The following is a 23,850-nucleotide window of genomic DNA, read 5'->3' as shown; positions in this document are numbered from 1 at the left end:
TAAGCCCGGAGACTCCGGGTAGATGCATTAACGAATAACCGAGATCCTCTCCCGGAGCCTCACTCGGAGTGTCCGACACATCTCAGATAGTCCGGACCAGCCCGAAGGTTCCGGGTTAAGTTAGAAAAATGGCTAACCGAGCGCCTTCACCGGAGGATGGCCCGAAGGCTCCAAAACCCGAATATTTTAGATTCACCCGAATACTCCGGGTCAGACAAGCAAAAGGTAGTAACATAACGCCTCTTCCGAAGGTTCACCCGGAGGGTCCAAACCCAGACACTCTGAACCAACTTGGATACTCCGGATGGCTGTTATTTTTCAGCTTTATTTAGATCATTTAGTATTGCATTGATTCATATATCTTATACTTCTAGAATGTGGTTTAGCATTGTAGCATACCTTGTTACATTCATTCATGCTCATCATTGCACGTGTTCTTGTTTAGCAAACAAGGAGACGGAGCGGGAGACAATCGTGGTCGAAAACGACTCCAATCTTCCGGATTTCTGCGAGTGTTGCGTGGGTAACTATAGGCAGCCACCTGAGCAGCAAGGAAAGCAACTAAGCATATTGCACCCTTGTTCAATTAAGTGAAGTTTAAAATTGATAAATTATGCTTATATATGTTTGCATGTGTGGAGTCAAGATCAGGTACAGATGGGTAGATCCTATGTTGAATGCATTATTCCTACCTTGAATTGTTGTTCATCATTTCCTTATCGCCTTGAGTATGTTGTTGGTGTCTAGATTACAAGATAAATCGAAATGCTTAGCAATGCATAGGTCATTTGGTAGAAGTCGAGCGGTGAATTGTTTCATCGTTCGCGAGCATATGCGTTATTTACTTTCATAATGATAACAATGTTGGTTATGGATTGATGATGTTAGACGAGTGTGAGTATGAAACGAGATGTGGGCGGTGCTAGGGGTGTTATCTGCTCTGGAGGAAAATCCTGGAGGCAGACCGGGAGAGGAACCCAGACACCGTAGACCGCTTGCATCATTTAAGCATCGATCTCAATGTAGTCAGCTTTAGCATTTACCTTACTCACCACATAACGATCTAATAGTAAGGCGAGCCGAATACCTCTGTAGCTGTGATCATTTATGTGTGAACATCGACGGTGTGAGCGGGCGGGTTTGTAAGAGGTGCTAGTTTGCTCCAGGAGTAGTTCTAGTACCTCGGCGCCGAGTGATGCATGATCCAAAGAGTTGGGGTTTATTGGGAAAGGTTGATATGAGTACCTCCTTGTATAGATCTATGTGGTCATGCAAGCCGTATGGTCCTCAAGTCGTGTGGGTCCAGGAGTATCCCCTGCAGGGTGTAAAAATATTTTGAAATACCGCGCTCTCGATTATGAGCATGCTTTTATCCATCTGCATTGGTCGTAGAGTTCTCGCTTGTGGTTGATGGTTGGATATGTGGGAGATGGTTGAGTTGGTCTTTGTTACATTTATGTTCTTATGGTTCCAGTTATGTGTGTTCGGTTGGTTTTGGTAGGGTAGATTTATGTTGTTATTGGTTAAGTTAGCTGCTCACACATATATGTCTAAATTGCTTACCGCTTATGTTTAACTTAACCATGTGGTTTTTCCTTACTAATGGCTCAATGTATAATTCTTAGAGTCGAGCTATGTATATGTGATCTATATGGTTTAAGTCTTGCGAGTACCTTTATACTCATACCTGCATTTTCAGGTGCTGCTGGTGAGAAAAAGCCTGTGTTTGGCTACTTCGTGCCTGCCGATCAGGGTGGTGGACAAGAATAGTGTATCCTACTCTTGGAGGTCGTGCTTTTGGGGTAGAGCTTAAGGGTATGTGGCTCCACTCTCTTTTGTTATATAGGTTTATGTTTTCGCTGCGTAGTTGTTGTTATCTTTTGATGTAAACTGTCGAAATGGTTGCATGTTAAAGACTTGTAATATAAAGGTTAATCACTTGCCCTTTTTTAAGCTATGTTGTGATGCTAAATGTTAGAAGGCATGTGTTTTGATCTTGGGCACAAAACATGTGTCGGGACTATCGGGATAATATTCTGTTTAATCATCGAGGTTGCGATTATGAATAATGATCCTCCTAGTGATTAATTAGAATATTATTTGGATGGTTCCAAAAACTAGGCTGATATTACTGGATTGATCATAAAAAATACATTCATAATATATAACTCTTTCTATTTAAAATACATTCATAATATTTTTAGTAAAAGTATCATATTGAAGACTATGGATAAAAATGAACAAGAATGGTCGGAAACCCTAACCATTTTTACTTTTACATTTTCTCAACCGGCTAGAAATAAAAGCGGAAAAGCCAAAAATTACAATAAACACAGGATTGCCGTTATACGAAAACAGACTAATCCGAACGAATATATGTCGGTATCGGACAAAAAACCAATGATTAAAATTGGCAAGCCCGAACCTCAAAACCATGAATCTATAACTTGAAACATTGAAATAAAAATATCAGTACTATGAATTCATACATGATAGTGACATACACATAGGTACATGACAGATATGTTTAGAGGAGCGAATTAACTACAACAATTGCTCCCACACATCTCATCACCTCCTTTTCTTTTGCCCTCGCCTTTTTTACCCCTGCACCATTTCTGCCGCGCCATACTTCATGCATGTTATGTATTTTGGCAAATGAAATTGCCAATGGATTATGATTCCAATTTTGCTGTGATTTTTATTTTAGATCAATTCATGATTCCAATTTTGCTGGTTGATAATGTTGCCAGAAGAATTAATTCCTAGTCTGAAGCAATGCTACGATGTGGCATGCACTGTCCGCTTTGCGGCATGGAGACCATGACCACGTGGCGGCCCGACCTGCCCCTGCCTCTGCCTTTGCCTTTGGTTGGTTGTCCTAGCCACTCCGTGTCCCGACTCCAAAAATGGTTTCTCTAACATCATCACTAACGCGTGAATCTAGATACGGAAGATCTACGTGTTAGTGATTATGTCAAAAGATAGTTACGTTAGACGAGTCTTGTCCTCTGACTCCTAGAGAGACTAGGAGAGAGAAGAGACCACAGTGGCAACATGCTAGCACGTGTGGCAGCTGAGATCATCGTGCTCCCGGAGCCGTGTGGGCCCATGTGTCGTCTCTGCGGTGACCTCACGCGCCACATCCACCTCCTCACGTCCCTCGTGTTCGGCCTTTTCCTTCCACACGCCACGGCTAGCAGGGCAGGGTAGCACCCCTCTTTGGCCTTCACCTTCCCACACTAAGGTTGTATGGCGGATGACGGAGGACGTAGGGTAGTGTGGCGGCCGATGGCAACATAACTTGAAGGCTGGAGCCGAATGGGCTAGCGGGATAGCAGGTTGGTGACGGCCAGTAGGCACTTGAAGACTATGGCCATGGGCGGCAGTGCACTGGCGCAGTATGGCGTTGTTGCGTCGATAGGAGCAGCCGCTAGAGACGAGCAGAGGCAACAAGCGATTGGAAATTGGACCCACGGGAATCCTGACGGAAAATTCCTGATTAAAAAAGGATACCAACAATATGATTGGAAAAAACAGCAAAATCGTTTTGACCCCTTTTTCGAATTAATTTTCATGTTTTTGTCATGTTATAGTGTAAGCTCCGAAAGTCTAAAAATAATCTGAAAAAATATAGAAACCAGATTAAAATGGGACTAGATTTATCTCATCCGTTTTATCTTTATTGGAGACTGTACATGTTCATATCCTAATAGACTTATATTTGGAATCAGAGAAAGTAGCTAAAATTATATTTCATTGACTATATTGATATCCAAAACGACACTTATTTGTAACTGGAGAGAGTATATACTATACTGGCGGTTTTAACTTTATCGAGGTTTTCTAAAAACAATACGTTTCTACATAAATACTCTTACGTGAGGATATACTGGAGGCAAGTATCTGTGTGCTGTCCTCTTTGCTAGTAGATGGCCTGATCGTTATCCCCATAAATGATGGATAAGTAGAGTTGTATCTCACTTGCATGGGTCCCCAAGTTAATAAATTACTACCTTGATCCCGATCCAATGCTATTGTAGAACAGCATAAGTGCAAGTATGATTGGTAGGTGGGCCAAAGTTAGAATTTACCCTCTTGTTGAGCTATATACTTAATTAAATAAACTACCAGATCATATTTTAATCATAAATAATTGCTTGATTAGTATAAGCAAATTATTTTTCTAATAAAATCTAATTATTTATGGCGTCCCTAACACTATATTTTGGCTAGCTATAAACGAGGTCATATGTGGGGATGTGAGCATCTGGTACCCCTTCGGCGTCGGGCCTGGCTGCTTCCGGCAAGGCTTCGAACTCACCTGCAATAACGCCGCCAAACCTCGGAAGCTCTTCTTGGGCAACACCACCACTGAGGTGAAAAGTCTCTATTCTCAGGAACTGTCCTTGCCTCTATTTTGTACACCATCCCCATGGCACCAGGTGTTGGCACCTACGTTACAAATTGTCCTGGGAGTCTCCCGGGAGGAACCTCAACATTGAGACTTACAATAACTTGGCGTTCCTCGGTTGTGGAATCAGGGTTTACCTGTTCCATCCGGACACCGGTGACCTCGTAGGCCATTGCACGATCAAGTGTGCCTCCATGGCCGCCGTGCTCATGGTAACAGAAGGAGGGATTTGCAATGGCATGGGTTGCTGCACCGTCACGTTCCCGGTGCTGTTTCGAGGCTTTAGAGTGACCATTGTTAAGAGCAACGAGATAGTACCACAACCCTTTTGTTGATATCACCATAAAAGCTTTCTTAAGCTTCCGTCCCTATAGGTTTAGTATTGCGGATCTCCTGTCTGGTAAGATAAATGCTAGCACAGTTGGTGCTTTCTCGGCATACTTCTCGACAGCCATCACAGATGAACCCAATTGTACAAGCGCCCAGTTGGATAATAACACGCAGTATGCCTGCGGCAATAGCAATTGCATGGATGTGGAAAATGGAGGCTACTCATGTGCTTGCTCTGGAAATTTTGATGGTGGCAATCCTTACCTTCCTGATGATTGCAAACAAGGTACGCACACAACTCTCTCTCTCTCTCTCTCTCTCTCTCTCTCTCTACATTGCTTCTTTTCGTTATTGATTATTATCGTTTTACATACTTTTGGTCATTAATGTTTCCTAACTGGAGCAGAGTATACTCCTACCCCAAAAATGAATTGTTCTAGATCATGCGGCAGCACACATATTCCTTTCCCTTCTGGGATTGAGCCAGGCTGTTTTGCTAAAAGGAGATTTCAACTGAATTGCGTCCAATCTCACTCTTATTGGGAGACTACCTGCAAAATATGAAGTGACAAATATTACATTAGATGTCGATAAGCTTTCAGAATTTGACGATTCCAACACAAATTATCTATCACTATACTATTGTGGCTCTGAATACTTTGGCCAGCAATTAATTTATGGTTTGGAAAAGTCTGACTTATCTGATGAGTATGGTGTTTGGAGTTGGTCAGTGACCAATTTGACATGCGAAAATGCATTACATAACAGTGCCTATGCATGCCTTAGCACGAACAGCAAGTGTCTTGGTGTTACACATTGGAAGCTCTATATTGGTTATCGTTCCAAATGCTCTCTTGGATTTGAAGGAAATCCTTATGTCCAAAATGAACTTACAGGTGCGCATTCGTTAATGTATCCGATGCATTTAAATTTGTGGTATGCAACAGGAATATGGAGATCTAACATGGCATGTTCAACGAGAGTGATATGCTTTCTATTGAATGTTACTGCATGGGATTTGTAGATTAATGTGTGTGTAACTAAAAGAAAGCAAATAGGATCATCGTCAAAAGCAAGATATATTGTCCACTCCAATTTACATTTTACCAGTCTATTTGCAGATATTGATGAGTGCTCCATACCAAACTATTGTAATGGGACGTGCTATAACTTTCAAGGAAGCTATAGTTGTTGCTCTCATGGTATGTCTTTTGATCCAGTAAGAAGGCAGTGCACTTCCAGTAAGAGGCAAAATATTCTTTTAGGTATGTCGGCCTTTCCTTATCATTTTCTGTCTCTATGCACTCCGTTTGTCAAAAACATGACTTTTCAGTTGTTGCAATTACTCATGTAGGAATTTCTGTTGGGATTAGCATTGGTTTTGGAGTTCTAATTCTTACACTAACTGCAATTGTATTAGTCAAAAGATGGAAGAGAGGCACTCAAAAGAAAATCCGAAGGGCATACTTCCCAAAAAACAGAGGCCTAGTCTTGGAGCAGCTGATCTTGTACAGTGAATGTGTTACTCATAACACAAGAATATTTTTCTTGGAAGAGCTGGAGAAAGCAACCAACAACTTTGACTCAACACGTATTATCGGACATGGAGGCCACGGCACAGTATACAAGGGTATTTTATTTGATCAATGGGTTGACCCAAACCTCCCACAGCTGAACTAAATATACACTTTCACGGCACCTACTTAAGCTGAGAAAGTGAATTTTAGTGACCTAGAAGTACCCATTGAGTACCTACTTATATCCCTACTGAAGATGCAGCGCGTCGTCGTGTGCCGAGTGACAGCAGCCCCCTCTCAAAATGTAATTTTGAAGGTCTTCGAAATATATGGGCCTATGAGAGGTGCCTGGATCTAGTGCTGCCATCGCCATCCTGGTGGTCTTTATTCCGTCATAGTCGCCACACCCGCTTGAAGATTCGGAACTGGAGTCTGCTCGTGATGACTGATGAGGAGAACTTTTACAGTCCTCCGCACCACTAGTAAATAAGCACTAGTAATTTTATATCCACCGTTCATTTAGGAGGGTTATTTTAGTAATTGTACATTAAGTGCCATCGGATTAGGTTGGCCCGAAGCCGCATCAGCAGCGCATGTTTTGCCCCTTTGTTCCGTCGGGCGCCGCCACTACTTCCCGCCCCGGCGACTGCCCCTCCGCCCCGGCGCCTCCACGCGTGTCCCGGCTGCCCCGGCGGCGGCACCAGTCGACGCACGTCCGGGACGGCGACTGCCCCTCCGCCCCGGCGCGGCCCTGCGTTTCCCGTCCGCCCCGGCGCGCCCACAAGTGGACCGCCGTTCCGGCCCGGCGCATGCCCGTCCGCCCCGGCGCCGGCACCGGAAATCGTCGCCGTTCCGTCACGGATCCGCCCAGCGCCGCCTCTCGTAGCCCATCGATCCGTCCCTGCGCCGCCACGCGTCGCTCGTCGTCCCCGGCGCCGCCTTTGCTAATCGCCACCGTTCCGTCGCGGCGCGGCCAGTCGTGGCCCGTTCGGCCCGTCTTCACCACGCGTTGCACGCCTGCATTTTGTCCCGGGGCCGCCTTCGGCAGTCGTCGCCGTCCGTCCCGACGCATATTCTGTCATCCCTGATTTCGTCACTTGGAGAACGGCCCGAACGTACCACGATCTACAAGGTGAGTCATGGAATTGACCCTAGTAACATTCCTTCTTGTTCATAAGATGATGGATGATAGAATTAGCACTTGATTAGTTCTGCCTGGATTAGTTTCCTGTGACCGTCAATACTAGTTATTTATATTTCGGTTCTTGTATGCATTACAGTCTGCAGAATGGCGATATGTGCTTTAGTATGAATTATTAAAGTTGTAATTTTTGCTGATATGTTTCGGTTTTTCCCATCGCTTGCTGTCGCTGGCGAATGAATTCATGCTGCTGTCACTCGCTGTAGTTCACCATGGTCTACTCATATTCCTGAATATGCAAGTACCGGCACAATGTTGTTACCATGCCATTACAACGTTGTTATTCTGATGGCTGAACTAAATCATCACTTCATTTCTCTTAATCATCATGATCCTTGCGGGACTGCTTGCCGAAGAGGTGCTTCTTGAGCGTCATGTTGCAATTCAATCATCATGATGCCAAAACCTTATATTTATTGCTGATTTGTTACATAATGTTTTTTGTTAGTAATTTTGAAACATATTAGTTGCATTTGTATATGTTTTATTGGATCCCTTGTGCATTATGTGTCGTACTATGCAAAAACCTGAATTCAGTTACATTTGTCTTGTTTGATTATCGAGGTTTGGAAGTGTACAATATATGCTAGGTTATTGGTTGAATGGTTTAGGTAGGAAAAAACCTGAATTCAAATATAGTAGTGTTTGGTCCTCTTAATTGGTCTATGGTGAAATTTAGGAGTATTATTTGTTCGACAAAAATATTGGCATTGATCCATGTGCCTTTTATTTTGGAAGTTTGGAGTGATGGATGCGGAAAAGCATGTTAGCCTGGAGGAGATCGAGGAATACAATAGTGTGGTAAATCAGATGTTTGTGAGTGAGAAGGATGGTTACAAGTTCTACAATTCTTATGCAGCAAAGAAAGGGTTTAGTGTTAGAAAGGAGAAGGTGAGATACAAAGCAGGTACAAAGAAGATGAAATGGAGGAGGTTCTGCTGCTCATCTGAAGGACACAGGTTGCTGAAATTTTTTGAAAGAACTGATCAACAAAGGGAGCCACGGGCACTGACCCGTTGTGGTTGCAATGCTAAGCTTGACATCGAGCTGAATGAAGAGAGCGGATTATGGTTTGTTAAAGATTTTGTGGATGGTCACTGTCATGTACTTTGTAAACCTGAAGATGTGTTTGTGATGCGGTCCCACCGTGGCCTAAATGATGCTCAGAAAGCTGAAGCCATTGAGTTGGGCATCGGTGGGCTACGTACATGTCAGATAATGGATGTTATGGAGAAGAACCATGGTAGCTATGAAGAGACTGGATTCTTGTTGCGGGACTTGTACAACTTCTTTGCAAGGTACAAGAAGGAGAGAGTTGAAGGTAGGGATGCAGAATTTGTTCTAAAATATATGGGAGGAAAGCAAGAAGAAGATCCAGAGTATTTCTTCAAGTACAGTGTGGATGATGAAGGGCATCTGAAAAAAAAAAATTGGGCAGATGCACAGTCTCGGATTGACTATCACGCCTTTGGGGATGTCATCATTTTCGACAGCACTTACCGTGTGAACCGGTATAACCTCCCGTTTGTGCCTTTCATTGGTCTTAACCATCATCGCAGTACGGTTGTGTTTGGGTGTGGGATCATTTCGGACGAGAGTGTATCTTCTTATGTTTGGTTGCTTGAGGCGTTTTTGGAAGCTATGGGACAGCATCATCCAGAGTCGGTCATCACAGATGGGGACATTGCAATGGCACGTGCCATTGAGATTGTTATGCCCGAGGCAGATCACCGGCTGTGCAGTTGGCACATAGAGCAGAATATGATTCATCGCCTCCGCGGGGAGAAGCTTAGCGAATTTAGAAAGTTCGTGTACCATCCCATGACAGTTGATAATTTTGAGAAACGTTGGATGGAGTATAAGGAGAATTATGGAATCTCAGAAGAAGACATATGGATGGTGATGATGTATGATCTTAGAAAGAAGTGGTCCGCAGCATACACTAAAGGGAGGCATTTCTTGGGCATGCAGAGCAATCAAAGAAGCGAGAGCCTGAACTCAAGGCTTCACAAGCATCTGGACCGGAAGATGTCACTCGTTGATTTAGTGGAGCACTATGAGTTCTCCCTATCACGGATCCGTAGGAATGAAGCTGAGCTTGATGCAAAGGCTTCACTGTCAGTCCCATTCACTAGGATATCCGCTGACATTTTTGAGAAAAAGGCTGCCCGTATTTACACACCGAAGATGTTCAAGAAAGTCAGGGAGCAGATAAGGGGACTATGTCAATGGGAAGTTAAAGAGGTGACTCCGGAAAATGGTCTTGTAAAGTATGGAGTTGGATCCGAAGGTGTCAGGGAAGACCTGGTTTATGTCATATGTATTTTTGATGGCACATTGATGCAGAATGCTTCTTGCTTTTGCCGATTGATGGAGGGCGAAGCCATACCGTGCGCACACATATTTGCTGTTATGAGGTTTCTTGGTTTTGATAACATTCCAAAATGTTGTGTTGTGGAGAGGTGGACAAATCTAGCGAAGATTGCATTTCCATCTGATAGGGTTACCAATACCCATGTGCGATCGGAACAGATGGCTCGTTTTCGTGGCCTCCGAAACAAGGCTAATCTTGCTTTATTCAAAGCTTCAAAGAGTGAAGAGCAGTCAGAGAGGGTGATGCGATTCTTGGATGAGGTTTTGGAGGAAGGTGAAGGGGATGATGGTAGCATGGAGGCAACATCGTTTGGGCCTTTGCCAGCACACTTTTCAGGGGCGAACCAACGATTTGTAACCGAAGTCCTTGATCCAAATAAGATTGTTGCGAAAGGAGCTCCATCTAATAAGAGATTGAAGAGATTCCATGAAAGGTTGAGGAGGAATTAACTATTCAGGTACGGAAATAAATGTTTTGTAATTACCTTCTCTTATTTCCTTTTTCATTTTTATAAATTATGAGAAATGCCTATACATTGGTCTCAACTCTATAGATGTGCCAAAATATTCTGTTCTGTGCTACTGGTGAGAGATGTCATGGAGAAGTAAGCTATTTGAACCATCATATGCATATACTAGTATAGTACTTTACAACTCTGTTCCTATAAGAAATCATGTACAGTCACTCAGCAATGTGATGAGGCGCTGCAACGTTGGAAAACATTGACACCCTAGGGAGAACTAAGGTCCATATCAGCTTCAGGAACTAGAACCACTACGACTAACATTCTGCAGTTACGCAAGACATGCCAGCGTTGCTAGCCTGCCGTTTTTTTCTCTTGATTTGTCTCATGAGAATCCCCACGACTATGCTCGCTGTTGTCCGCAACGCACCAGTTGATCCAAATTGCCGGCGAAGTGCCGGTCTGTTCGATCATGGCTTGTGTTCAAGCCTCTGCAGTGATAACATCCAAAAGATCACAAATATATTTAGTCATCCCTAATGTGTTTCCCTTTGTTTTCTTTGGTGTGCCGATGATGAAAAACTCTCAGATATGTAAATGAACAAGGCATCATGAAGTATATAAAGATTGCAGCTTCAGTACCAAACAAGACAGTAAGAGATGTTGCTTCATTACCTTGCTTGAATATTGAAAATATAAAACTTGAACAACATACTTAAAGCATTTTTTTTTTAAGTTAGCTTTATTCTCTCTTGCAGGTTCAGAACAACATTGATCTCTTCTGTCGGGCAAGAAGGAATGTTATGCTTCAAAAATCTGGAGTTTATGTTAAGCTGCTTCTTCTGTCTGACTGTCTGTAATGATACTTCTTCATTGAACAAGGCATCATGAAGAATATAACGATTGCAGCTTGGAGCAGTATTTTTTTTATTTAGCTGTATTCTCTCTTGCAGGCTCAGAACAACATTGATCTCTTATGTCAGGATCCTTTTACAATCAGCAGCAAGACGACACTGTTTCGTATAATTTTATCTTGATCGTGATTCATATAGCTATTGTTTGGAACTGGAATTATTGGAACTGGAATTATTGGAACTGCGCTGGTCAATTTTCTCCTGTCCTGTCAGGATCTTTTTACAATCAGCAGCAAGACGACACTGTTTCGTATAATTTTATCTTGATCGTGATTCATATAGCTATTGTTTGGAACTGGAATTATTGGAACTGGAATTATTGGAACTGAGCTGGTCAATTTTCTCCTGTCCTGTCAGGATCTTTTTACAATCAGCAGCAAGACGACACTGTTTCGTATAATTTTATCTTGATCGTGATTCATATAGCTATTGTTGTGAGTCATTAGCCTTCAATTACGTACACACATTCTTTCCACTCGAGTATGCGTCCACTGCACTCGCCGCTGTGTGCTGTAATTATTATTATGTTTGAACGAAAACTGTGATCTGTGATTTTCCTTACTGCATATATACTCAGTGCGTTCAATGATCCAATTGCACCAACGATTCCAAGAGTTCTTGGCACCACATGTGCACCCCTTAGTTAAGCAGCCACGTTAGCCTGTGCATTTGTGAAAAGAAACGTTTAGATCGTATCGGAGTTCCTCTCTAATACACAGTACCCTCGTTCTCAAAAATGGCACTGGCCCTCGTTTTCCTCCATAAACAGTACCCAAGAGCTCAAAAATCTAACAAATTTGAAAAAAAATCACTAATATTCCTCTTATGTGATGTACTCTTTTTCACTTTAGATCCCGTGAGAGCGTATGCGCAGTCAGTCGGCCACATCCAATCTTATCTTACATTTACTAATTAGAGTCTCCTTTTATACATCTACGTTAATCCTATGAAAATCCTAGAAATTCTTATAAAATAGCAAAATAATATGAGATACGATTATGATATTAAAAATAATAATAATTTCAAAAAAACAAGATAAAAAAACAAATTTGAATAACACATAAAATTAAAATTATAAATTAGATCTATTCACAAATAATAAACATGATTTCAATCTTATGAACAAAAATTATATTTATATTCCCACGTGTATGCCACCTTGCAGTTAGACCGCCGGTCAGACCGCCATTTCTTTTCCTCGCCAAAGCATCTAGGGCTTTACCAAAAAGCATATACGTCTTTACACGTATAATTCATCGTAACGTCCAATCGCGTACATACTCTTTCCCATTGTGATAACGATTAAAACTAAAATTCCACACGCATACAAACTCTTTCCCATTGTGATAACGATTAAAACTAAAATTCCACAAAGGTGTTTGGGTTGCAACTTCTAGCAATCTTTAAGGTCACACAAAACTTCCCAACATATTTCATGGACGGAATGAAGAGTCGGACATCGGGCCCATACTTGAGCCTGTGGTCAGACCGAGATGGTCCCGGTTAGATCACGGCTAGGTTGGATTATTGTTAAAATATAAATATTTGTAACAAATAATAGTGAAAATCTGAAAAAAAAATATCGTTAAATCTCTGCCCAAAGGCAAAAAAAATCTAAATTTAATAGTGAACTTTATAAATTAGATCTCTCTCTCTATCTCTTCCTCTAGGGTTTGGGAAGAAGAGAGAGTGTGTGAGGAATTGAGAGAGAGAGAGGCAATCGATACTCTTAAGTGTCTCTGCTAAGGTGTGTCGTTCAGACCGCTATGGGTCTCGGTTAGACCGTGGGAGGCACACGTGGCCATTCCCACGTGTATGCCACCTTGCAGTTAGACCGCCGGTCAGACCGCCATTTCTTTTCTTCGCCAAAGCATCTAGGGCTTTACCAAAGAGCATCTAGGGCTTCTGTGATTTGAGCGATTGTTCTTTGTTGGACGTTTTTTTTATGCGCATACGGATATATGGTGCCACAAAGGCCAAAATTTTTGGACATCTCCACTGAGCAGATCCTCATACGGCTGTACTGGGATATCTCAGTCGATAGCTCTATGAAGTTAATGTTGTTTAACGGTACCTTACCAAAGATGCACGCAAATAATACTGATGTTAATTTTGTGCAGGCGCGTCCGGAGCTTCCTCTAGTACACGATGTAGACTATGAAGATCCGGGAATATCCAATATAAAAGATCCATGCATACCCGGAACCCCATATGCTAAGGCAACAGCCCAAAACAATAACCAGGTACTCAGGAAAAGTTAAAAAATGCCTATTCATTTTGTTTACATTACATGAGCGATTCACAAATTTTTGAACTAAATACTATTGTTTTGCAGGTCCAAACTATACTTACTATGCGGAGGATTGAAGCGCACCTAAACGAACTTGATCGTCGAGTCCTTCATGACATCAATGAGTTGTGCAGCAACGTTGCAGAAACAAAGAGTAGTATCGGATATTTAAGGGAAAAAATGGTTGAACTGATCAGACTTGTTCAGGTACGTATATGACCAAAAAATAACTCAATGTATTGATGAATAATGTGTAGCATAAATACTTTTCACAATTAACAGCTCAAACGGCACATAACAAATGATGAACAAGATGCAAGCATCGCCAAGCGTGTGCGAGGACCTTTTGGGAGGCAACCTGTACCGGCATTTCGCGATCGTGATTCATTTTGTTTCTACAATGTCCCAAAGTGCACAAAGAAAATAAGTTGGGAGGCTCACACAGCAGAAAATATAACAATAAGTACTCCGTATTCAATGTGATTCATATGCAATTTGTTATTTCCCACTGTAACTTGTACTGTACACTTTTTCAGTCGACTGCGTTCGCAAAATTACAAGATTTGAAGAAGATATGCTAGACTTAATTAACTCTCTTCCAAGGGAAGAGGTTCTGGTGCACATCTATGATGTGACCATAACCAAGGTGGACATGGAAAGCATAACAGATCCAAATTTGGTGGATGGGTTATTAAAGTACTTGCAAGATGATGTAAGTATTTTTATTCAAAATTTGTTGTCCCTTTCAGGAACATATCAAAACTGACTATTTATCGTATATCGAACTCCAGATAATCGATGCATGGATCCACATGTTCAAAGCTCAAAATAAAGAGGACATGAGGGCTGATGGAAGGGTGTATATTGAAACAACCTTCACGTGCCAACTTCTATATAGACCCGCATACTACAAATACGAGATAAGAGGGCAAGAGAGAGAAGATCACAAGCAATTTGGGATCAAGTACCTTCAACATGATATGGTAAAATTACATACCCTGCACACCTATTAAATCGATGCCATAAGTACAGTTAAATATATCTATGTTTGCTGTAGATTTTCCTACCAATAAATCGGGAACGTACCCATTGGTACCTTGCGGTGATCAACACCAAAAAACATGAGATTCAAGTGCTTGACTCTCTTGGAAAGCCGCAGCAAGAACGTGCTGAGCTGAAATATACGGTACACACTATGCTTGTAACTTATCTGATATACGAAATGAGTGTAATTGTAAATCACATAAGTCTTGCTTGTTCACAGCTAAAACAGATTGAACAATGCCTTGAGCTAGCTTCGAATGCTGTTGAATCCGATTTGTGGCCAGATTACGAAGTTGCATCTTGGAAGGTGAACGAAGTAAAACGCATAGCCAGGCAAAGAGACGGGTACAAGCAACCAATGACTAATATCATTAATAATAATGTAGTAACAATGAATTATATTCTAATACTACCCTTTCTTGAAGGTCATCATGTGGGCTTTTTACGATCAAATACATGGAGTACTGGACCGGACAAAAGCTTAGAGAACAAATTAACCAGGTTCCCTGTTCGCATTTATTGGTTTCACTCTTCTTGTATTGAATCACTCCACACATCCTTGCATGTTTCGGTAATTTATCATGTATATGTAGGAATACATAGACATTTTCAGGCGAAAATTGGGAGTGCACTTGATGACCAGTGCACTCAACAAAGCAGGGAAACGACCTACGACGAAAGGAGCTGACCAGGGAGAAGGTACGAAGAAGGCTGGTAAATAAGATGCTGCACAGGGAGACGGTTGCAAGAAAGGGAAAATGTAAATTACAATATGCGCTTTTTAATTTTATTAAATGTAGGCACTAAGATTATGATGAGGAAGATGTACGGCCAATAGGTTGTAAAATCAGAGGTTCAGTTCATGAAATTTAGAACTGGAATTATTGGAACTGAGCTGGTCAATTTCGTCTGAAAAGGTGTATCATCCCTCTGTTGGTTTTGTGCCTCCCTTCTATTGGTTGTAAAGTCAGAGGTTCAGTTCATGAAATTTAGAACTGGAATTATTGGAACTGAGCTGGTCAATTTCGTCTGAAAAGGTGTATCATCCCTATGTTGGTTTTGTGCCTCCCTTCCAGCGAGGTTTGGGTCAGGATCTTTTTACACCTGTTGACTGCTCTGTTGCTTGTAATGTAATGCATGCTGTCCTTGCGAAGATCTGTTTGTGAACATGATAATAAGATGGTAGTATAGATAATGTATGGTAAATCCACGGTTTTCTTTTCTTTGAACTACATGGTTATGTAATGGTTACATTACTCTTGCCTTCTTTGCCAACGTTTGACTTCCTGGAAAAGAGTGATAGCGCCCTTTCTCGGCCGAAATCCATGCGAATGCACATAAAATAGAGCATCAAATAACAGGTTCAAAATATTTGCAAAAGATTATCTCCAAGATTTTTTTCCACAAGATATTTCCAACAAATTGTCTCCAAGATTTATTTCCTTCAAATATTTCAGAACAGATTATGTCATATTTATCTTTGACTTTTTTTTTTCTCTCGGAATAGATAAAGTTGTATCCAGCATTGATAAAGTTGTATCCAGCATCGATGTCTCAGGATCCAGCATTGATAAAGTTGTATCCAGCATCGATGTCTCCTGCTGCCTGCCGAGATCCATCGATCTACCGCTGCCCAGGCTGCCTTTCTCTGCCTGCAACCCGCAGCAGTTCTCTGCCTGCCGGTGCCTTTCTCTGCCTGCAGGACTCGTTCTCCCTCCAGCTGCCTCTCTCTGCCTGCGAGGATCCATCTCCCTGCCGCTGCCGTTCTCTGCCTGCAGGACGCGTTCTCCCTCCAGCTGCCTCTCTCTGCCTGCGAGGATCCATCTCCTTGCCGCTGCCTTTCTCTGCCTGCAGCCCGCTGCCCAGGCTCTCCAGACAATGTATCAGCACTCCGATCAACACCCCAATCTGGTCACCAACGCAATAGATATGTTGCCAAATTACGAGCCATCTGCAAAGGCGAAAAATACTAATATTTCAAGGAAACAACCGGTACGTACCAACACATTATGATCAAATACAGATCCTTCATCGTTTCATTCATGCATACACATTATAAATTGGTACTAAGCACCTCAACCCAATAATCAATTCCAAACCCATCAACTAACTAGCAGCCATACTGACAACTACAATGACCTTTGGCCTCTCCTGTTTTCTTTGGCCTTTCATGTTTTCGTCAATTTCTTCAATGTTAGACCTGCAATTCAATGAACTATATTAGGTCACTTTGAACAGACAACAATTCAAGATAATATATGTTAAATTTCTGAATACATTTATTTAGTTAGGAAACATACAAGATAAAACATCCACATGCTGTTATGCCATAAACTCCACTAAGCCATGTCACTGGCAGCATGATCCTAAATAAATGACAGTGATGCTGTTATGCATAAGGTAGAATGATAAACGTTGATTACTTATTTTCTTTAGGTAGTACCTGAATTCTGTTTGATGCATATGTACATCTTTCTCAGTTACTTGTAAAAGTTAAGTATTTCTCAATTACTTGTACATGTACCTCAAGTGTTCATAATTGTACTTTTTTTATTTATTGGTAAGCAGGGAACTGTAAGATGCTCACAACAAAAATTAGCTATTCTTTTCAAGACCTTCAGCATAGAACAACGACGAGCTATAGAAGAAATAGGCTTTGGAGAATTATTTAAGATTCACCCTGTCAAAATTCGTCGCGAATTGTGCCAAAGCATTGCCAAAAGCTATGATAGCAAATCTGGAGCATTCAACATTGCAGGTCATATGCTAACAATGACCATCGACGACGTCGATCATCTAATTGGGCTGCCATCTAAAGGAGAGGAACTATTTGAAGCACCAAAAAAAAATCTACCTCAACGTTTCAGCCAATACAAATCTGGGACCAATATTTCTTTCATTTCATTGACAGATTACTTCAACAAAAACAAGACCCACGATGATAATTTCATCCGGAGAGTCGTGCTATACACTATTGGTGTTTTTATCTGCCCCACCCTGCAGCAGCATGTTGCTTCAGATTACCTCAACCTAGTGGAGAATGTACAAGACATTCGCAAACTCAACTGGGCTAGCCTTACTCGAAATCATTTGATATCATGCATAGAGAACTTCCACAAAAAGACCTCGCCAACCAATCTAAAGGGTAACCTAGCCCTGCTACAGGTAACTATGCACTTTTTTTCATGAACAGAACTGTAGTTACAAAGCCAATATTTTTACTTTCACATGTATTATGAAAACCTGCAGCTGTGGTATTGGGAGAAGTTTTGTGTACATGAACTTGATCCAACCAGTTTTGCCACTGGACGCGATAGACCACTTATTCAGTACTGGACAGAAGAAAGGGCAAGAATACGAGGAGATATTACAAATATCAAAGGATTTGGATACGGACAGGTGAGAAACATTACACATAATTGGCAATGTCTATTTTATGTTACCTATGCCTTGGTAATCCAATCCAGTTAATCCTTTTTGTAACAGATTATTCACGACATCAGGAAACCTATCAAACCCCCAAAAGAACCATCTACAACTGAAGATCCCAACACATATCAAGAAAGGTGTCAAAATCATCAATCAGACAATGACACGCAAGCAACTAACACCAACTTATATGAGGTTCTTGTTTAGTTCACACGGTTCCCCTAACATGTAAAAATTTCATATAACAATCTCCTAGTTTCGCAGTCACTACAAGAAATAAAGGCTTTCATGAAGGCAGTGCAAATGCAATTTCTGCGACTGGATAAAAAATTTGATGACAGGGCGAGGGAAAATACGCAAGCTATTCAATCAATAAACAAACGCTTTGATGCCTTCATGAAAGGATGCCAGGTAAGCCTCTTGCAACCTTTTACAATGCCACCTGACGATTTCCTATTAAACCCATGCTTCCTTCCTTCACATTGGTAGAGTGAGAGTCAAAGAGAAGCAGCCAAGTCTAACAACCTGCAAACATCGGATGCGTTACAAAATGAGGAACCTGGTGTTAAGAAGAACCAACCAGACGGGAGAAAATATAAAAAAATAAAGACATACACAAAGGTTCGCCACTAATTACCATCTTATTCATTTGAACGATTGAGATTTATGTACTCTTTTATAACATTACAAAACAACACAAAGGATGATGTATTACAAATATCTGAATCTGGACCTAAGAAGAAACAGTCAGCTGGGATCAACAGTACAGAAAATAAGTCAGAGACAAAGGTGCAGCAACATTTCACATTTTATTCATTTCAATCGTCTTCAGCAAATTAGCACATTGTGACAAAGCAATGCAACTCAGCAAACTCGCAAACGGAACGAACATACTATACACTCCACTGTTTCCAAGCGACAGAGGCCTCGTTCTGGAAGGGAGTCAAAACCAATCCGTCGCAAGGATGATGACTTCCTCTACTATGGTACAAAAATTACCAAACCAACAGAGCCCCAAAAAAAGATACTTATCTCAAAAGGTGAATAATTGTAACATAGTTAGTCCTCCTTTCTTTTGCTAAACTAGCCCCCTAACTTTCCTTGTCTACTTTAATATTGCAGATTACATGTGCACTGAAGAAGATTATCCCATTTTCGAATACATCAAAACCTCACCGCAGAAGAAATTATTGGTGGACATGAATGATGCCCTCGTGAACAAAACCAACATGGAGTGCCTGCTATATCATCACAGATACGTGAATAGTGACGTACGTACATCAAATCCAGGCCCTCTTGTTTTATCGTTACCACCTAATCTAACATTTCCAACTACAGGTCGTAAATGCCTATGTATGTTGTCTACGGACTACGGACCATCTAGGTTACAGGGAAGGTGGAAAGGTCTACATAGAGAATGCATACATTACCGCCATGTTCAAAAGAGATAAAAACCTAGATATAAAAGGAGAACCGATAAAACATCGTCAATTCATAGCAAATCTGGCGTGCTGCTATCAGGACCATGATATGGTATCACAACCCTCCCTTCCAAATCAGCCCTGCTACAGATTGCTTATCTATGGCTGCAACTTACAACAACGCTTGGTCAGGTTTTCCTTCCCATTAATATTGTAAACGCACATTGGTACTTAGCGGTTATCAATGCCCCGGAGCGTCAAATACATGTATTGGACTCTAGTGGTCCTGGGAACCGTGACGACCTAACATATGTGGTAAGCTACTGCTACTTACATACTTCTACTTGCTTCACAATTTTCAATATTTTGCACCTGTTTCTAATTTTTTCAATTAACAGCTTCAAGGACTGGAGAACTATTTAACATTCCAAGACGACGAAAATATATCAACCCAAAAGTGGAAGGACCTTCGAGTAACAACTTGGCCACTCACAGAACAAATACGCATTCCAATGCAGAAAGACGTGTACATTCTACATCATCCGCTTCATGTAACGCTAAATTTCCTCATTATTTAATGATCTATTAAATGGGCTCATTATGTTGTAGAGCATCTTGCGGTCTTTTCATGCTCAAATTCATGGAACACTGGACAGGAACTAGACTGGATCACAATTTTACACAGGTGTTTCTTACATTATTCATTTCCGCACACAATAAAATAACCCCTGCTTGAAACAGTTATTCTAACTATTTCTATCAATCCGACTATGCAGGAGGAAATCAAGAAATTTAGGGAGCAATTACCGGTCCTGTTGGTCAAATCTCCCCTGAATGTTATCGATATAACCAAAGGCAATGCACCTAGCTCAAAAAGTGATGCACAAGAGGGCGATGAAGATGATGGACTCTCTATAGATAAACCTATTCCTCCTACGTCTTAACTATATCAGTCCAAGTGCCTATACCCAAGATCAATTAAACCTTCTCCTTACTTTACCGTATGTTTTCACAACCACAAATTTGCATAACTTATACTCATCTTACTATACCATTTGTTTTCATCTCATAGAATTATGCGATTCAGGGGAAGAACTATCAAAGCACGAGGGGTTTTTTCCAAATCAAATCAAGCAACACGAGCAACTCGCTCCCTTTTTTAACATCTCAAATGCAAACATGCAAGAACTAATTTGGAACTTTCTTAGTGACCATTATCTACAAAATTTCAAGTGTAAACAACTCAGTCTACAACAATAGGACCACCAAGCATACCATCTTTTCTTATACAGACATGTAGGCAATAACTCCCATTGCATATAAAAGTTAACTCGTCGATTAAAACACACAAATTATGGTTATCAGAAGCCTCACCTCATCAAACGAGCTCAGATACTGAGTGACAAGCAGCTGATCATCGCAATGCTTCGGATCACTGCTCCAAGAGCGCACAGACCAGCCCTCCCACAGATGAACGTCAAGAACCTGCGCTTTACACACCCAGGCCACACCCGTTCATATAATTATCAACCACTACCAGAAAGATCCAATCAATCCAGTCAGTACAAAACATGACCACGAATTACCGGTCGGTGGCGATGGCGAGGTCGCCGCGGTCGCCGGTCACCTGGAAGGACTTGAACAGCAGGAGCCGTCCCGAGCCCGCCCGTGTAGAGCGTGTAGTCCGTCACTTGCCTCTCCGCCTTGCCCCACGTCTCCTCCACGAACTGCAGGGGACCCGAGCAATCAGCCGAGCACCTGGCGCGCGCCGCGAAACCAACCGACCCGGACGGACGGGCATAAGCCACAGGCCACACCGATTGAGAGCCGTGCCTTATCCGTGACCCAGAGCGCGGCGCGGAGGTGCCGGTCGTCGAGCCTGGGGTAGGGAAAAGGGCGCGCAGCCTCGGCCGCATGCCGCCGGCGCGCCATTCCCGCGTCGCCGGAGTGATGGCTCGGCTTCGCTCCGCCGGCTCGACCTTTCTGCGTCGCCTCCAGCTGCCTCTGCCGCGCGCAGCCACCGAGCCTGCCATCCGCCTCGGCCGTGCGCCGCGGACTCGGCCTTCCCCGCGTCACCCGCCTCGTCTTTGCGCCACCACCGACTCCTTGCATCGCTGAGCCCGCCGTCCGCCGAGGCCACGCGCCACCGCCTCGGCATTCGCCGTGTCGCCCGGCCTCGCTCCCAACCCTAACCGAGCGCGAGCGCGCGTCGTCCGACAGCCGCCGCGCCCCCAACCCTAACCGAGCTGCACGAAATGATTCGATCAGAATGGGCCGGGCTGCCCACATGACGTGCCTAACTCAATCTAAATTTTCTCCCAAAAATACCCTATACTAATCATATCTCCAACACATACTATTTATACTAGTGGTACATAATACATTCAATCTAAACCATCAGATTCTCACAAATGGATGGATAATATTGATTTTGGTGTATTGTAAAAGTGCTCCTGATGAGACATCCTTGGATGAGGCCTGAGGGGTCATCATGCAGGTATCCCCAAATGCAAAGATTTTTGTCTTCAGTTGAGCCATTGTAGCCGTACAGAACCCAAATGCAAGTTTTACTATGAAGTGACAGGCCATGGTATGCATTTCTGCACACAAAAGACCATTCTGAACACTTTCTCAAACCTTGACAGGCCATATTATCTGTTGTATCGTGCCAATTTTGTCTGGCAAATTCACTCTACTCAAATAACAGTTATTATCACCAGGACCTAACCAAGATTGAAAATGTAGCACGAGTGACTAATACCTGTATATAAACTGGTTCTTGATGTAATGTTCCCGGTTGTTCGATTGGTTAGCCAATATTTGAGTTGCATGTCCCCTGCAGCTTGTTCTCGATCATTCATTTGCTTAACTCACAGGTAAGCTTCCAAGTGCTTCGAGAACTTGTGATACTTTTTGTCATTTGAATGTTCTGAAGAACGGTAAAGAATGATGATAACTTCTGATATCTGTGGGCAGACAGACCATGCTTATTGCCGTGTATTGCTAGTTAGGATGTACTCCCTCTGATTGCAAATATAAGTCGTTTTAGATTTGTGCACAAGTATTAAAAAAGTAGATTAAATGATCTTGTTGCCCTTCATTTATTCTGTATTGAAAAAGATAACTCATTCATTTGTAAGAGTAGTAACATTTATTAAACAAGAGCAAGACTGGAACAAGAGAGAAAAAAGTGTATAGAAGTTCGAGAATGACTTATATTTAGAGAATAGTTGAAGAGGCTAAAACGACCTATATTTGTAACAAGAGGGAGTATTATGTTCTGGTGCAAATTTTTGATGAGTCATGTTTTGTATCCTCCAAATTTATTAGTTGACGAGCAAGAAAATGCCCCTGGTTTGTTGTAGATCAAGCGGTGCTCTTACTTGCATCCTTTCATGTTTTGTTTTATTTTTCCAGTGAGCTGGTTGCTCAAACCTGCAGCCGCAAGGTGCAACTGATGAGCTACTTCTGCATCAGTGCACCTATCTGCTGCCTGCGGCTTCATTTACTGCCTGTGTTTTCGGCGAGAAGCGGTGCAAGGCAGAGAAGACCAAGTGACAGAAAAAATAAAATAAGACGTAGAGACATTTGATGATCATGTGACATGTGAGTGTGCCAAAACAAAGCAATCGTTTCATTTGGTTGACAAAAACGCAGGCCTGCAAAATGTGTTGTCGAACATGTGATCGAGTTGTGAAGAGTGCAAAACAGGAGAATTCCAGGTGAAAGGCTCTGATGAATTGCATCGTATCATTGGACTGCTCGCTCACAAATCTGAGGACTTGTCATGCTACCTGTTACGTTGTCGTTGTTATGTATTCTAGAAGATGGAGCGGGCCGTAATCATTTCTGCTTAGACCAGGGACTGGACATGGCCAAGGCGGGGCTGGACTGCTGCTGGAGGGCGGGACACATGTCATCCACTTGCGAGCGCGCAGCAGACACCAGGAACACGCCGCCGGCCTGCGCGTCAAGGCAATCCGTCCAACACGTCGCGGGAGGGACTGGGAGGGGAATGGCGCTTCGCGGGCGTCCGACATTCCAACGCTTCAGCTGCGTGTTACAGGGTCGATCCCCTGTTCCAATGCTCCGGCCCCCTTTCTGATGCGCCGCGTGCTCCAGCGTCTGGGCTTGGCGCGAGGCGGAGACGGTCTACGCACTTACAGCGACCTCGCGCGCTTATGGCGTTTAATTGGATCGTTCGGTCACACTAGCTAGTTCTTTAACAGAAAGGAATGAGCTCAGCTCAGGCTTTAATCCATCGTTTATTCCTTTATTCGTTTCGTTACAAAGCTTCGGGTATTACAATGAGCGATAGGCTAATTCAGCTAGGCTATCTTAACATGCATGCTTGCTCTTCAGTTGTTGTCAGCTGCCTTCAAGAACCTCGGCACAGGAACCTCGCTGGGGTCCGGCGACTTGATGAACGCAGGAGCCGGCAACTCGCTCGGGT

The 23,850-nt window shown here is 42.5% G+C and overlaps 2 protein-coding genes, 1 long non-coding RNA gene and 1 pseudogene across 3 annotated transcripts; all 4 read left to right on the top strand.

Annotated features, from left to right (window-relative positions):
* The first annotated feature begins 4,061 nt into the window (after positions 1-4,061).
* LOC133910611 (wall-associated receptor kinase 2-like) lies at positions 4,062-6,424 on the top strand (annotated as a pseudogene).
* Positions 6,425-7,007: 583 nt separating this feature from the next.
* On the top strand, positions 7,008-11,277 carry LOC133912711 (protein FAR1-RELATED SEQUENCE 5-like). Its single transcript, XM_062355585.1, has 4 exons — positions 7,008-7,393; positions 8,201-10,293; positions 10,889-10,952; positions 11,058-11,277. The coding sequence occupies exon 2, from the start codon at positions 8,210-8,212 to the stop codon at positions 10,283-10,285; it is 2,076 nt and encodes a 691-aa protein (XP_062211569.1). The 5' UTR covers positions 7,008-7,393; positions 8,201-8,209; the 3' UTR covers positions 10,286-10,293; positions 10,889-10,952; positions 11,058-11,277.
* A 3,300-nt stretch (positions 11,278-14,577) lies between these two features.
* LOC133911108 (uncharacterized) lies at positions 14,578-15,436 on the top strand. Its single transcript, XR_009908597.1, has 3 exons — positions 14,578-14,689; positions 14,768-14,892; positions 14,973-15,436. It is a non-coding gene; the product is annotated as an uncharacterized LOC133911108 (long non-coding RNA).
* Positions 15,437-17,127: 1,691 nt separating this feature from the next.
* Positions 17,128-20,481, top strand: LOC133911107 (uncharacterized). The gene is made up of 13 exons (XM_062353318.1): positions 17,128-17,712; positions 17,797-17,946; positions 18,034-18,171; positions 18,241-18,387; positions 18,466-18,597; positions 18,679-18,765; positions 18,845-19,016; positions 19,099-19,247; positions 19,315-19,509; positions 19,590-19,712; positions 19,796-19,923; positions 20,007-20,082; positions 20,174-20,481. Exons 1-13 carry the CDS (start codon positions 17,311-17,313, stop codon positions 20,339-20,341), a joined length of 2,067 nt encoding a protein of 688 aa, XP_062209302.1. The 5' UTR covers positions 17,128-17,310; the 3' UTR covers positions 20,342-20,481.
* Positions 20,482-23,850: the final 3,369 nt, after the last annotated feature.

The sequence above is a fragment of the Phragmites australis genome, chromosome 3 (assembly GCF_958298935.1).
Source record: "Phragmites australis chromosome 3, lpPhrAust1.1, whole genome shotgun sequence".
Lineage (NCBI taxonomy): Eukaryota > Viridiplantae > Streptophyta > Magnoliopsida > Poales > Poaceae > Phragmites > Phragmites australis.
This window is presented reverse-complemented; position numbering and strand designations above follow the sequence as displayed.

Coding starts and splice junctions, on each gene's coding strand:
- LOC133912711 (XM_062355585.1), top strand. CDS start 8,210: ATGGATGCGGAAAAGCATGTTAGCCTGGAGGAGATCGAGGAATACAAT.
- LOC133911107 (XM_062353318.1), top strand. CDS start 17,311: ATGCTAACAATGACCATCGACGACGTCGATCATCTAATTGGGCTGCCA. Junction 17,947..18,033: donor AAGGATTTGGATACGGACAG/GTGAGAAACATT, acceptor TTTTTGTAACAG/ATTATTCACGACATCAGGAA. Junction 19,248..19,314: donor ACAGATACGTGAATAGTGAC/GTACGTACATCA, acceptor TTCCAACTACAG/GTCGTAAATGCCTATGTATG.